The 16,336-nt window shown below is 40.7% G+C and overlaps 1 protein-coding gene across 5 annotated transcripts; it reads left to right on the plus strand.

Moving 5' to 3' along the window:
* Nucleotides 1-6: 6 nt before the first annotated feature.
* On the plus strand, nt 7-12,056 carry LOC143288398 (protein HGH1 homolog). 5 transcript variants are annotated; one of them, XM_076596820.1, is made up of 5 exons: nt 7-142; nt 4,668-5,104; nt 5,930-6,207; nt 7,901-8,091; nt 8,761-12,056. In XM_076596820.1, the coding sequence occupies exons 2-5, from the start codon at nt 4,719-4,721 to the stop codon at nt 8,977-8,979; spliced, it is 1,074 nt and encodes a 357-aa protein (XP_076452935.1). In that variant the 5' UTR covers nt 7-142; nt 4,668-4,718; the 3' UTR covers nt 8,980-12,056. The 5 variants fall into 5 exon arrangements, with proteins under 5 accessions (XP_076452935.1, XP_076452936.1, XP_076452933.1 ...); XM_076596821.1 differs by lacking the exon at nt 7-142 and adding an exon at nt 710-1,034; XM_076596818.1 differs by lacking the exon at nt 7-142 and adding an exon at nt 1,115-1,375.
* The last annotated feature ends 4,280 nt before the right edge of the window (nt 12,057-16,336 follow it).

Consider the following 16,336-nt stretch of genomic DNA (forward strand, 5'->3'; position numbering starts at 1 on the left):
CGACTGTCGACAGCACAGAAAGTCAAAACTTCCTTTTTCCGCGCACCTGAAATTAGGACATTAACATACTGCTTGTTTGCAAACAAATCCCGGTATCTCAGTTGTCTTCAGCAGTCAGGGCCGAACCCGGCGCGGTTAGAAGGTGCTATTGGCCGAACTAGACCGTCCTACTTGAGTGGTGATCTGGACGCTAGTCATTCGGATCATGGACACTAGATATTAGTGTCTGTGTTCGGATGAGGCGATAAGCCGAGGTCCCGTACGCAGCATGCATTTTGCGCACGTTAAAGACCCACGGCAACAAAGGCCGGGTTGTCCCTGGCAGATTATGTGGAAAAATCCACGTTGGAAGTAAAATACATTTGCAGACGGCAGATAAATGATCAGTAAAAACTCTGAAACAGAGAGAAAAGAAAAAGAAAAAAGGGTGGTGCTGCACTGTGGCAGCGCGCTCTCCCGTGGGAGAACAGCCCAGACTTCATACAGTGAAAACTGTTATGACAATATGCAGCTTTATATATATATATATATATATCGATCTCTTCAGTTGTGTCTGGCTCTTTCGTTTTCTTCTGAATCTGTCGTTCCATACGTCCCGTACTGTTTCATACTGCGCCCGTTCACCAATACGCTGGCATTTCTCCGTCTGCCGAAAGCCTTGGATATTTTTGGTTAATTGTCTTTTACTTGAATTGATAACAGGGCGTTTTTACGAGTGATGCTGTGCCGTTCATATTAGCGCGTAGCCGTGTGACTGACTTGCCCGGTGTCTTTTTTGTTTGTTTAGTGTATGTATAATGCACAATCACGATTTTTTTTCCCGTGGCTTCAGAAAAAAAAAGACGTGGAATATGTCAGTATAGAGTATATCATTCCATTCCAGGTTATACGTGTACTAGTGAATATGGCTGTACTTAAACCTAATTTTCTTTTCCTTATTTGTTTTTTCTTCAAATTCTACGTTGACATGCAGTGTTTCCAGCGGTCCTGATACGGACCTGTGTGGTCGCCGGGCTGGTACTCGATCACATAACGTACGCTTTTCCTGGAGCTACAGGAATTAGAGTAATTCCCACTAGTCTGGTTAAAAGCAGCTTTTCAACCATGTATAGATCGAGGGTGCAATGACACGGAAATGCGGATTTTAAATATCATGATGCCGTTTTAGCAGACCCGTAAATGACCGGAAGAGTATTCTTCTTTCGTTCTCAGTTTTGAGACAAAACTTCCGGTAGCTCCAGTGGCTTCCGCTTGTCGTTTTCACGTGGAAAGAGGCATTCTTCAACATAAGTGTTGACATCGCGTTGTCTCATTAGACTGAAACGAACAGGTTCGACACATTCTTGTGTTGACTTTCCTCTGCAGATTTCTTACGGTAACAATAGAGAGTTTCTGCTTATTCAGTTGAGTTCTGATCTCAGTTGTAATGAAGATAACTGGACAATTTTACCAAACAGTAGACTTTTGAGACTAAACAGTAACCGTTGGTTGTGAAACCGGAAAACTCTAGTGCGCATGCGTGTGTGTGTGTGTGTGTGTGTGTGTGTGTGTGTGTGTGTGTGATTACTATAATTATGTATGCGCTCACAGTTACTTTGATGAAACATGATTACAAAGCATTAGCAAGAAATCAATGCCAAATAATTGGTTTCTGCCATCAACACACACACACACACGCAGACAGCCACAGACACACACACACACACACACACAACATAATATGTACACAGACACACACAGGCACACACACACACACACACACACACACACACACTCTCTGAGTACAAAACACACACACACAGAGCTACAGACAGACACACACACACACACAGTTACAGACACACACACACACACATGTACACACAGACACATTGACACACACATATATGATATACACACACATATATGTACACACACATTCATACACACACACAAACACACGCACACACTCAGAATACAGGTCACAGTACACCTTCCCCTCTTTCACCCATTTTCACACACCAACACACTCTTCCCTGCCATCCCACACCAAGGAGTTCTAGGTAATGAATTCTGCAGTTCCTGCTTTGCAGATGACTTTACTGCTATATATATATATATACTAGGCAAAACAGAATGTGTGTAGTATTGGGACAACAGTGTATGTCAACACAGCACGATAACCCATATGCTGTAGTGTTAAGGGGTTAGAATGGTGAAGGATCTGATTAGGATTTTTTTGTGAAATGTTGATTGATATGGATACTTATATATCCCCCCCCCCCCTCCCTCCCACTATCAAAAGCCTTCTGATCAAGTGTCAGCTATGCTGGACAGGACATGTTGTCTGCATGACAGACAGCAGGATCCCGAAGATGCTTTTGTATGGCCAGCTGAAGGAAGGCCACCGTGAACTTGGAAGACCCTGCAAGTGCTTCAAGGACACCTTGAAGACAAACCTCAAAGCCTGTGACATAGACATCGCTTCCTGGGAAACTGATGCCCTTGACCGCTGTCGCTGGAGGATGCTGTGTTCTAGTGGCATAAAGACGTTTGAAAACAAGAGAATGCTGGCCATTAAGGAGAACCGTGAGCGAAGGAAGCAGGGCTCAACTTCTGAAGACGTTTTCCTTTGTAACACCTGTGGGAAGTGCTGCGCATCCAGAATCGGCCTCTTCTTCCATATGAGGACACACGACAGATAAGCCTGCCTGCCTACTCATCCGTCGGACCGATGGGAGACTCCATCATCATAGCCCCTATCCTTGGTTGGAGACCAAGTTCTGAGCACTTTACAGATGTGGGGTCATTTGCACAACAGGCTGCCTACCTGGGTAGAGCCAACTGACGGCTGCTGTTACGTGCTCATCATTTGTTTCCTGTGTCATTCAGTCAGATTTTAGGCATATACACATACACACTCAGGCAGTGTGTGTTTATATAGTTCGTCAATATTGTCTACTGATACAACAGTAGTCAGCAAGTTTGGAGATAGAACTGTTCTTTGTGCAGGAACATAAAAAATGAATCACAGGGAACAATGAGTTTACTTAACCTTAACACTAAACACTAAAACAACATTGAAGCACAAGATACTGGATGACAGTCATTGGCGGCGAAACTGGCAAACTCTTGTGTGCATGTCTGTGTCAGTGTGTGTGTGTCACTGCTATGATTATAACAGTCACTGCAGTATATACAGGCAGATACATGTACTGTATTCTCATGACACAACAGATCCAGGCTGCTCTTTCCAGGGAGAGCACATTACTACATTGAGACACTGAGAGCACCGCCTTTCTTTCTGCCTGCAAGTGTACACATATTTTTCTATCAAAGTGGATTTTCTTTTACAGAATTTGGCCAGGGACAACCCTTTTGTTGTTGTAAGTTCTTTTGCTTGCACTAAATGCATACTGTACACAGAACCTCGGTTTATCATCTCACCCAGATGACTAGCGTCCAGACCACCACTCAAGTTAGGTCCAGCGGAGGGTAAGAAAATACAAGTGTAGGATTAGAATCTGTGTGCACATATTCCCTCGCTTCCTATTCAGCCGTATTACCACTGAACCACCATTCTACTTGTGTACAATTAATGATATGTCAAATTCTTCATGTTCTACAATATCATTACATGTCTGACACGTTCATCATTCATTTTGCCCATCGCTCCTGGTGGAGCATAGGCCATTGACGACCCCTCGCCATCGCACTCTGTTCTGGGCTGTTCTGGCCATTCCAGTCCAGTTGGTCCCTTGCTGCTTCAGCTCTGCCTCGGTATCTCGTCTCCAGCTGTTTCGAGGCCGGCCTCTCTTCCTCTTTCCCTGCGGGTTCCAGGTCAGGGCTTGGCGTGTGATGCTGGACGCTGGCTTCCTGAGGGTGTGTCCGATCCAGCCCCACTTCCTCCGCAATATCTGCTTGGCCACTGGTTCCTGTCCCGCTCGCTCCCACAGATCTTCGTTTCAGATCTTCTCCTGCCATCGGATCTTGTAGATGCGCCTCAGACAGGTGTTGAATAATGTCTGAATCTTCTGCTGCATCGTCTGTGTTGTCCGCCATGTCTCGCATCCATAGAGCAGAACTGACTTCACATTGGAGTTGAAGATGTGGAGTTTGGTTTTCATACTGATTGCTCCAGATGCCCAGATTGCTCCGGATGCCCAGATAACATGTCTGACACAGTAATAGTAAATTGACTGACATCAAAAAACTGCATCAACATTGAAATCTGCATGGTTCGTTCTGACATATTAAAACCTGTGAAAGTAAACACAGTATACAATTTTGATTTTTATAATGAACAATGTATGCAAATCTTAATGGTTATTTCTGTTCAGGATTTTTTGTTTGTTTTTGTTTTTGTTTTTTGTGTGTACTTAAATTTTTTATCAAAGTATCTGCCCCTTACACCAGCCACATGAAAATTCATCGGCAAAATACAGGTGTTGATTTTGTATCTCCATTTTTAAAAACTGGAAAATAGTTTTACTTGGGTAAGGCACTTCTGTTTATTTTAGTTTGTATATTATATATATTTAACCTTTGGCATTTATAACATTTTGTTTTGTCTAGATTCTCAGTCTTTACTGCTACAGTTGTACTGAATCCATGACTGATATATGAATACGTTTGATTTCTTGGCTAGTCAGAGTAAAGGTATCATCTTGTTTTCCTGCTGTCACCAGGTCTGAAGTTCTTGATTTGAAAGCTTCCTGACAAAAAAAAAAACACCTATCATGGGAGACAACCTGGAAGCGGATCTCCTTGAACTGTTGAACCCTTCAACCCGGGCAGACGTTCGGGGGGTGGCCGTTCAGCAGGTGCTGGGCATGACAGGCAGCAAGGAAGGGTGTGCGTTCATCACTCAGCACGGCAAACTCCTGGAGTGCCTGCTTCAGCTGCTGGCCGACAAGAACCCTCACATTGCCAAGGAAGCAGTCAAAATCATGACCAACCTGACGGCGGAGGAGAGTGCCGCGCTCGCTTTGCTGCAGCCGTCACTGGAGCTGTCGATGACAGAAGCGATGACACGTTTGTTGGAGCAGTGCCTGGACCCGGCGACGACGGACACGTCGCTGTGCTGTGTCCTGACCAACCTGACCCGGGTGGCCGACTGTGCCAGGTACGTGGCCCGCTTTGACGGTAGTGTTGTATGTAGTAGTAGTAGTAGTAGTAGTAGTAGTGTAGGGACTGGCAGTGCCTGCCTAGGCCTCACAGACTTTTTTTATGTCCCCTTCAATATCTGTCTCCTTAATTTATTTGTTGGATTCACATAAGTTTTCATTTACTGTAATTCATTCATCAAAGTCAATAGATTTTTCTTTTAAATCGATGTTCATGTCAAGGAGATTTTTGAACACATTAGTATTTTGTGCAAGTTAAGTTCTGGATCGGTGTGGTCTGCTCTTTGTTACGTGCCACTTAGTGTATTTGCTGTATACCAACTATGCGTGATCCCACAAAATTTAATGATGCTCATTCAGATACTTGTACAAACTGGCTAAAGGCTGTGTCACAGGACACTGATCTTGACACTAGACTTGATTTATTTGCTCAGATGTCTTGATGAATGTGTTGTTGTTGTTGTTTTTCATATATACCCACAATACTGGGTAAAATGAGAGAGAGGGGGAGAGAGAGAGACCAGAGAGGAAAGACAACCACAAATGTAGCGTTTGTTCTTTTATTTATTTTCATTTTTCATTTATTTATTCATTCATTTTTTTATACAGTGTGTATGACTTTTTTCTTTCGTTTTTCTTTGTGTATAAATGTATCGAAACAATGTTGTGTTGTTGTTTTCCTGAATTATGCATAATAACAAGTAATATCATCAATAATAATTACAAATATTATTTTTGTATGTCTGTATGTCTTAATAAATTATTAATGTTTAAACTTGAATAAAAAAATGTTTATTTAAAAAAAAAAACAAAAAAAAAACCAGGTTTGTGGCCCGTGTGGTGATGGAGTCAGAGGAGGAGCGTGGAGGGTTGGCCAAGTTCGTTCAGAGGCTGGGGGACCTGTACAACAAGAAGAGCCCCTCATTCAGCGCCGTGTCCACCGTGCTGATGAACCTCACGCAGGTGCCATGCGTGCGCCGAGGGTTGATGGTGCCGCCCGATCGGCTGCTCATGCAGCTGCTGCCCATCATCTCCGTGTCCAGCTCTCTGTCCGCCTGCAAAGCCATTATCGGCACAGTTCAGAACTGCTGTTTTGAGTACGGTGAGTTGTTTTATATGAGCACTGTTCAGAACTGCTGTTTTGAGTTCGGTGAGTTGTATTATATAAGCACTGTTCAGAAGTGCTGTTTGGAGTGTGGTGAGTTGTTTTATATGAGCACTGTTCAGATCTGCTGTTTTGAGTATGGTGAGTTGTTTTATCAGCACTGTTCAGAACTGCTGTTTTGAGTACGGTGAGTTAATTTATATAAGCACTGTTCAGAACTGCTGTTTTGAGTACGGTGAGTTGTTTTATATAAACACTGTTAAGAACTGCTGCTTTGAGTACAGTGAGTTGTTTTATATAAGCACTGTTCAGAACTGCTGTTTTGAGTATGGTGAGTTGTTTTATCAGCACTGTTCAGAACTACTGCTTTGAGTATGGTGAGTTGTTTTATATAAGCACTGTTCAGATCTGCTGCTTTGAGTATGGTGAGTTGTTTTATATGAGCACTGTTCAGAACTGCTGTTTTGAGTATGGTGAGTTGTTTTATATAAGCACTGTTAAGAACTACTGCTTTGAGTATCGTGAGTTTTATCAGCACTGTTAAGAACTGCTGTTTTGAGTATGGTGAGTTGTTTTATATAAGCACTGTTCAGAACTGCTGTTTTGAGTATGGTGAGTTGTTTTATTGGCACTGTTCAGAACTACTGCTTTGAGTATGGTGAATTGTTTTATATGAGCACTGTTCAGAACTGCTGTTTTGAGTATGTTGAGTTGTTTTATATGAGCACTGTTCAGAACTGCTGCTTTGAGTATAGTGAGTTGTTTTATCAGCACTGTTAAGAACTGCTTTGAGTATGGTGAGTTGTTTTATCAGCACTGTTAAAAACTGCTGTTTTGAGTATGGTGAGTTGTTTTATATAAGCACTGTTTGTAACTGTTGTTTTGAGTATGGTGAGTTGTTTTATATAAGCACTGTTTGTAACTGTTGTTTTGAGTATGGTGAGTTGTTTTATATAAGCACTGTTTGTAACTGTTGTTTTGAGTATGGTGAGTTGTTTTATGAGCACTGCTCAGAACTGCTGTTTTGAGTATGGTGAGTTGTTTTATATAAGCACTGTTTAGAACTGCTGCTTTGAATGTGGTGAGTTGTTTGCTGCAGCTGAAGTCTTGCAGATTTATTATAAGTATCTTCTTAAGTTATCTGTCCCCAAATAGAGCCATTGTTGGCGCTGATCAGAGCTGGTGCGTAATATTGTGAGTTGTTTGCCATTGCTGAACTTGAAGCCTTTTACATTGATAATGAATACCTTCTTCTTCTGTCTTTACTGTGTAAAGAGTCACTGGGGTACCACACAAACGAAGTGATCACCAGATTCCTCTAGGTCTGTTGTTTGCGTTAATGGCAGGGTGTCTGCAAATGATACTATATGATTTTTTTTTTTTTAGATACTTCTATATTTTGATTTGCCAAATTCTACGGGTAGAGCTTTGTATCAAGGATCAAGTATACTTATCTTTATATGCTTGACACAGCATTGAATATATTTTACATGTTAGCAGAGCAGTGTATTTTCTATCTTTGTGGTAGAAGTGTAGTATTTAGTGAGCGGTAATTACAGAACTGAAAATTTCTCCAGTGCCAGCATGTTACTACTGAGTGAGCAGCAGTAGATAACTAACTCCAGCATGTTACTGATATTTGTTGTGATATGATTTATGATAATTGTAGTTGTTCCTGTTTTTCCTCCAGATTTCCATGATTGGCTTCTCGGTGAGGGGGTGGATTTGTTGCCACGGCTTCTGTTGCCGTTAGCTGGCCCCGAGGAGTTTGACGAGGATGACATGGAGAAACTGCCTCTGGATCTGCAGTACCTCCCAGACACCAAGGAGAGGGAGCGTGACCCTGAAGTGCGAAACATGCTGATAAAGTCAATACACAAGGTGTGTGTTTGTGTGTGTTTCCCAAGCGTTGGTTTAAAACGTTTAGCATCTTCTCCCCACACACCACCCCCATGCAGCAATGCATTTTATAAATGTATGTACACTTGCACTCACACATGCATGCACACACACACACACACACACACACACACACACACACACACACACAAAGTCACACATGTGCTCACACAGATACATGCACACACAAGGATGTATGCTTGCACACACACCCGCACACACACACACACACACACACACACTCTTCCTCAATGCATTATCATTTGTGTTATCTAATTTACATTTATCTTCCCTAGGAGTATTAGCAAATCAAGAACTGGGTCTGCAAAAATTATATATATAAGTGTGGAAACAAAAAAATGGTTTTGCCATGAGTTCTTTACATGCGCAATGTGCGTGCTGCACACGGGACCTCGGTTTATCATCTCATCTGTATCACACTAGCGTTCAGACCACCATTCGGTGTCTAGCAAGATGGGGTTCAGAGGAGGGTGGTTGGGGGGGGGAGGGGGGAGAAAATACTTGGCGAGTGTGAGATTCGATCCTGAACCCTAAGACAATCTCTCTGTACCTCAGCGAACAGTTTTCACCTCTAGGCCCAGCGCTCCACCGTGGATGATTTGTAAGTGACTGTTTCCTTTTTGTGTGTAGCTGTGCAGTACGAAGGTGGGGAGGAGGTTCGTGAAGGAGAAGAACACGTACGTGGTACTGCGGGAGCTCCACAAGTGGGAGAAGAACGAGGAGAACGGGGAGAGCATTCACAACGTGATCGACATTTTGATCAGCGATGAGCCAGAGGCAGGCATGGAGGATTTGCACAGCGTGAAGATCCCTTCACATGTGGAGGAGAAGTTTGAGCAGGGGAGCTAGATATACTTGTGTGTGTGTGTCTGTGCTGTGTGTGTGTCTGTGCTGTGTGTGTGTGTGTGTGTCTGTGTGTGTGATGTGAGTGTGGGTGTTTGTATGTGTTGGTGTGTGTGTATGTGACTGTGTGTGTATGTGTGTGTGTCACTCTGTGTGTGTGTCACTGTATGTGTTGTGTGTGTATGTGGGGGATGCGTTTGTATGTGTTGGTGTGTGTGTCTGTGTGTGTGCTGAAGTATGCACATATTTGTGCGGGTTGTTGTTTTTGTCTTATCTTTCTTTTTTCTGGTGTGTGTGTGTGTGTGTGTGTTGCATTTGTGTGTGCTTGAGTGTGTTATGTAATGAGGCTCTGAAATGATAATTTTTATTATGACATAGGAATATCTGAATAAATCTTGTGCAGATGTTTGTAATGGTTGAGGTGTCTCTTTTAAGCAGTGTTTCTCATAATTATTAACTATGAATTTTGTGATATATATGTTACGAATGAATCATACTGAAGTTGAGTCATATGGCATGAAGGTGTAAGCAAGGACAGGTATGTATCCATGACCATTTCATTCATTTTAAGAATGTTTTCAATGAGTTTTTATGACAAGAGATAATTGACTCAGACTGAGCTCACAAGGTGAATGTGTGTGTGTTTGTGTGTGTATGTATGCGGTGTACAAGTGTGTCTGTGTGGAGAAGGTATATAGGAGGAAGAGCGAGTCATGTTATTCACCGGACTTTGCAGTGCTCATTGTGGAGGTAGTTTTCTCTCCGTTCACCACATGGTCCTCTTCTCCTCATCCCCTCCCATACGACCTTCATCATGTTTTTCTTCCTGCTGTTGTTAGCTGAGCAATAGTGTTGCGTTTATTCACATCCATCAGCATGCTGTGTTCGTTGTGCTCCTGCTGACATGGAACATTAAAGCTCTATTATTATTATTATTATTATTATTATGAATATTTATGCCTAATCTTGAAAATAAGCCCTTGGCGTTTACAAACACATGTAAATATCAAAAAGGAACAAAAAAATTGAACACGAGATACCAAACATTATCAAAAATTATTTATCCCCCCCCCCCCCCCCCCCCCCCACATCCCCTCCACACACAGACCCACAATACACACGCGCATGCACACACACACACACGTCATTATAGCACACAATTGTAAATAGTACACAATCAAAAATACAACCAACAATTTCTGAAGCTATCAAGACTCACTCACTCATTAATAGTCATTTTAGTTCATATTGGAAATGGATGAGCTGTTGAGAATTATTCAGGAGTGGAAAAGGTGGGTCTTCATACTGAATTTAAAAGATTGCAGTGAAGATGAGTGTTGCCACAGATGAGTTTACATCTTTGTCTTTCTGAGTTAAAGCCGTTGCATGAGATTTTTTTGTGTGTGTGTGTTATTATAAAAAGGCAGTGTGTAGCTGTTCTGAATTGTTTTCAGTGATATTAATTAACTTCTTAACTGCTGCTGGCAAGTGTGCACGCCAGTGATGGGCTCTCACCTCACTGAGAAGCAAGACTTGCACTTACAGGTCAGGGTGTCAAGTCTCTGGACTTCTTCCTCTTGGGATTGCATTACTTTTCTTTAACTCTTTCTATACTAAGGTACGCGATAGTGTACCTCATGTGCACAATGCTTCGGTACTGTGGCACGCTACAGCGTACCGCGAGTTTAAGAATTTGTAGTTCATAGGTTAACGTTTTTGTGCGAAACCACCCAAAAGTGCGTCTGTACTTTTATTGTGGCTGAAAATGCCCCTTTGTTTGAGTACAATACATGTGAGCATACAGTCACCCTTCTCGCTTGCTCGCTCGACAAGATGGTGTCCTCGTAAACTTAGGAAAGTACGGTGGCTCAGTCGAATGCAAACTGATTCTGTAGTGGATATCCACTGTGCATACCCATTTGCCCATTCAGTTGCTACAATTAGGAAGTGTCTATGGTTTCAAAAGACCACATTTAAAAAATTTGTTTTCCAAGAAAAACTCACCCCCTTTATGTCAGTTGTGAAAAACAAGATTTTTTTTCAAAATTGTCAATAATTAAGTGAGTGCGTTGAAACTTTGCGAAATGTTAGTCCGTTCAATTCTTTATATTATCACAAAATTTCACTGCTGTATGTAATTGCAATTTTTTTTAAAGATATTTTCTTGTAACACAAACAAACGACCAGTAGAGAGTATAACGAAGGAAGTCATCGGGCAGTATGGAATGAGTTAACAGCAAAATATAATGACAGAACTGATGAGTTTTCATAAAGTACTAGTAAACTGCACTTTGAACTCACATTGCACTTGTCTCGTTTCAGTCACGGGTTAACAATACTGTTGTATACAGTGTGATAGTCACTGCCTGTCCTTATCCAGCTCTATGAGAGTACTGCCATTGTTTTTCAGGGAGGAAATGAGGTTTGTTATTTATTTCGGATCGGGGTGGGGTTGTTAACATTATGTATAACTTACGGACACCCGCCAAATTGTCTATTTTTCCTGTAATAATCCAGACACTCACAATGATAACAATCGTTTATTTCCATGTTCATGGACATTGTATGAAAAAGTATTGTTGGTTCAAAGTAATGTGTATTTGACATGTGAAACTACCAGAAATCTAGAGAAAAGTAGAAGTGATGCTTACTATGGGTTTTTGTTGTTGTTGTTTTTTGTTTTTTTTACCCAGTTGGTTTGTGACAAGAGGGAGATCTATACCCCTGGTTACACATGTATCTGAGGTGGTTTGCTCCTTGGGGAAACATTTCGTTGCCGAGGGACATTTATAAAAAATATGTTTGCTTTTTGTTGGTCGATACTCGTGTGTGTGTGTGTGTGTGTGTAGATTCCTGCAGATCACTGATGTATGAATGAAAGATTTTTTTTGATTTTTTGTCTTGTGATGATTTCAAATGCATATTGTGTTTTTTTTTATTAAATATTCTTTCGTGAGTTTAAACTGATTCAAATGTATATTGTTTTTTGAATAAATATTCATTCATGAGTTTAAAAGCTGGTTGATGTGTATGAAAACATGAATAAACATATGATTTAGAATTTTTCATGCTGGTTTATCATGTCAGCGAGGAAAATGTGGCAACTTCAGGCTCTTATTTTGACTAAAATCTTGACAACAGGCCATCTGTCTTGGGTGTCTTCAGTTTAATGTCTGTCCACTTTCACCTGTTTAAATTGTTTAAATGATTTTATACAGAAAAAAAAAGTCACACATTACTTTGCAAAGGAAGCGCTCATTCTTTCATTCGTAACCAATAAATCCCAAACCTGACAGACATAAGAGCATTGTGTTTTATTGAAAAGTTTTACAAGTACACGTCATCTGAAATGTAAAATGAAACATAAATTGACTTTCATATATCAAAAGTGATAAAGAGATTCCACTTTCAAGAGTACACCCTCTCATACCATTTAAAATCATATCACCACCAACAACAATAAAACACGCAAAATAACACGGCTACTCAACTTGTCAAAATGCATACACATTGTTCTCCGATAAATAAAAAGCAGTCATGCGTAAGAGGTCCACAACAAGTAATGTCGAGAAGGGATAAAAAAACAAAAACAAAACTGTCCTTTAAAATGCTGTAGAGATACTGCACAGAATACAGGTCTATTCTGCGGCATGTGGTATTTTATGTTTTACAAATATCAGTTCAACTATATGCAGGTGAACACAAATTAGTTCCCCCATCAGCTTGTGACGAGCTTTCTCAAGCGTCCTCCACAAAACAATGAGACAATGAATTTTAAAACATCTTTTTTTCTTTCTTTTTTTTTTTTTGTTTTTTGTAAGAACAGAGAAATAATATGTCCAAACTGTCAACATCAAAAAGGGAAGGGATATTATTAATAAGTGAGACAAACTTTTTACATCAGTATCACAAAAAATCCCCTCTACCCCTCAACATGATTAAATAATTCTAAGAAATGTTCTCTCTCTCTCTCTCTCAAACATACACACTTAACACAGCACAAATGTGCATAAGCCACTCATGCACACAAACAATGGCAAGGAAACTTGTCACAATGGAAGTTTTTTTTGTTTTGTTTTTCAATTTTTTAACACTAATTCAAGATGACTGCCACTTGTCACGAACAATGAATACCTTGCACTCTTTCTTTCTCTACCAAACCTCTCACCAGCCCCACCTCTACCAGTGACACCTTGCTCAACCTTCAGCACTCCTTACATGGTCTGTTCAACCAAACCACTACACATGTAACAAGGGTGTATCCACACAATCTCTCCTCATTAGAGAATCTTTGTTCTGGTTCAGGAATCAGAAATTTGAGAAGCTTGTACATGTGTGTGTGTCATGCAGCTACTGCCGACCATGACAAACTGACAGTTAAGTTGAGCTGCTCAGAAGCTTGCTAAAACACACACACAAAGTTTCCATAATGCTTAAGTCTGGTCCAGCTTTTTTCTTTTCTGTATTCTGGTGTTTTTATCAGCTCAGAACTTCAAAGCCACAGATAAAAAATAAGTCTGTTTACCCATTCAAGCCTCATCAAAAATACTGCTGCTTTTCAAAGAAATAAGGACAAAAAAATGGGGGAGAAAATCAGTGACACCCCAATTAATGACACATTCTACATGAGTGCAAACCAGTTACAAAGCATGAACACAAAACTTTTGACCCTAGTCTTCAAAATCGGTCATGGTCACATTAATTTAGTGCATCTGATTCTGTTCACATCCATGATTCCAAACCAAACTGAAAATTGTTAATCAGAACACCAGAGGAGGCAACTGCTGTCTTGGTTATCTGGCAGAATGGATAAGACAACTATCTGCCAATTCAGTGTTCATGAAGATCTGGGTTTGATTCTTGCTCTCGCCTTTCTCCCATGTTTGGCTGGAAAAAACACAACTGAGCATCTAGTCTCGGATGAGAGAATAAACCTTGGTCCTGTATGCAACATGTACTTGAAAAAAAAAAAAAAAAGAACCCATGGCACTTGAAAAAAAAAAAGAACCCATGGCAACAAAAGTATGGTCCCCTGTAGAAGAAATCCACTCTGAGTGATAGGTACACAAATATATATGCATGCATTCAAAGCCAGATTAAGCATGTTGGGTTGTGCTGCTGGTAAGGCATCTCCCTGGCAGATGTTGTGTACAGTATATGGATTTGTCCGAATGCAGCGACACCCTGAGAAACTGAAACTGAAACAGATTATCTGGGCTAAAATTAGATTATAGTGGAGAGTGTCTTGCCCAGATTACATCCCCATTCACTCGGCCAAAGACAGCTGGTGCTGGGATGGTCCCAATAGGTCACCTACCCCCCCCCCCCCCCCCAAGGCTGTAGTACTAAGAACCACTGCAACCTGGCCTCCTAGTTTGAGAGCCATAGTCCCTCACAAAAGACCAAGCTGTCATTAGTGTAAATGAATTTCTATTGCAGTGGATAAACCATTGATCATACAGCTCTCACTTTGCTATTGGCCCAACAAGTGCAAGCTTGGCCCAATGCAAGCTTACAAGTGGTAATGTATGTGTAATCTGATGGCTTTGAAGATCACCATAGTAGCTTGAGCTCCTGTAGTCGCACACATGTGTACACCCAGGTCCTCATCAGTCACTGTCAGTCAAACAAACTGAATTCAAATGCAATCAACGTGTATGCAAGTCCAAGCTGTCTGTTGAAAAAAGAAAGCTGCTTCTTTCAAACAATGCCCAGTACAGCATTGTTAGGTATCAGCTGCTACTCTGAAAGATATGGTTACAAAAAAGAAAAAGAAGCAAAATATACATGTTGGTCATTACAGATCACCTTTTCATGAGCATACATCAGATGTGAATCACCACATGTTCTCTACCGGCACCGGGAAAAGAATTAGAACTGTTAGCCTTTTAATTCCGAACTAAGCTAACAATCACAATTTAAAATGTTCACATCCACCCACAAGTGGAAAACCGTATCAAAAAGCACTCCAAAAATTCGTGAGATATTGCTTGTCAGTCACTAAAAAAAAAAAAAAAAAAGTGAATTTTTTAAATTCTTGAATACTATATCTGAATGTGAGGCTTGGTCTTGGATCTTTCAATATACCGTTCTACAGACCTGTAGTACTGAAGATTCCACCTCCTTCAAACCTCTCCCATCCCCTCCACCCCCACTTCCCACCATTCTCTCCCTTCTCTCTCTGCACCTCCCATCTCTCTATCACAGTTGATGTCATCATAATTATTACTGACTCATTTAGAAAATTCTATTTCAGTATCTCTCTCTCTCCTCCCAACACTCCACACACACACACCCATTTTTCTCTGACAAACCGCTCACTGTGTGTGGTAACTGAATGTCGTGTATGTATTTGTGGAAACTTGCATGCCTGCAGATTCTGTGTTGTTTTGTTCTAAGGTCTCAAAAAAATTTAACACAGGGTTTTGGGGATTAAAAAAAAAAAAGAAGAAAAAAAAGGGGGATCTTGTTTGCTTAGACTTAACCCTGGAATTATTGTATTTTTTATTGATTTATATATTTTACAGTAAAACTACATCACTAATAATATCAGCAATACTTACAAAAATTAAAATAACATCCCTGGTGGAATTAATATAAGACTCTTTTTTATAAGACCGGGAAGCAAAAAAACAAACAAAAAAAACAAAAAAACAAAACAAACAAACCTATCCCAAGTCCTTTATAACTTTAAAGCCAGAAACAGAAAAAATTTTAAAACAGCAACACAAAATAAAGATAACATATTACAGGTCCTATATCCTTTCACACAGCTATCCAGGCAGCTCTCTGTCCGCTGTTTTGACCTTCCCCCAACAAAAAGGTCAGGTTCCCCCATTCACAGTCTGGGTGGAGAACATGAAGTGCCTCTAGAGACCAAGGAACACAACACCATGCCAAAACTAGGCATCGAACCCTGGTCACTGGTGAACACTTACGATCAGAAGTCCCTAACCCCCCTAACCGATCCTGCCGCTCTGGATACGCGGTTACATTCTTGCAACCAAGAAGGAAAACGTAACCCAAACAAACATGACAGACAAAGAAAAACAAGAGAGGCAAGGCCTTAGACTCACTTGTGATACACTTTAAAAAAAATCCAAGCTTTTTATGTATTGAGTATAATTTCAAAATGTAATGTTTAAGATGAGAAAGATCAGTTTAAAGCAAATTAAGTCCCCTAGCATTAATTACAGAGTAATTTCCCTTCTTTACTATCTGCACCAAAACGTTTGCAAAATAAATTAAACTTCCATGCTTAGCAAAAGAAGTTCCTGTTTGAACAAAAAATGATAATAATGACTGCTATTGTCGTTGGGTCAGAATATCAGATCAAAGTGCCAAGTTTAGAGAATACAAAAAA

The sequence above is a fragment of the Babylonia areolata genome, chromosome 12 (genome assembly GCF_041734735.1).
Source record: "Babylonia areolata isolate BAREFJ2019XMU chromosome 12, ASM4173473v1, whole genome shotgun sequence".
Lineage (NCBI taxonomy): Eukaryota > Metazoa > Mollusca > Gastropoda > Neogastropoda > Buccinidae > Babylonia > Babylonia areolata.

Bases quoted from the DNA above. Each gene is read 5' to 3' on its own strand.
- LOC143288398 (XM_076596820.1), top strand. From the start codon at position 4,719: ATGGGAGACAACCTGGAAGCGGATCTCCTTGAACTGTTGAACCCTTCA. The intron at 5,105-5,929 runs GTACGTGGCCCG...AAAAAAAACCAG, and splicing joins CGGGTGGCCGACTGTGCCAG to GTTTGTGGCCCGTGTGGTGA. The intron at 6,208-7,900 runs GTGAGTTGTTTT...TTTTTCCTCCAG, and splicing joins GAACTGCTGTTTTGAGTACG to ATTTCCATGATTGGCTTCTC.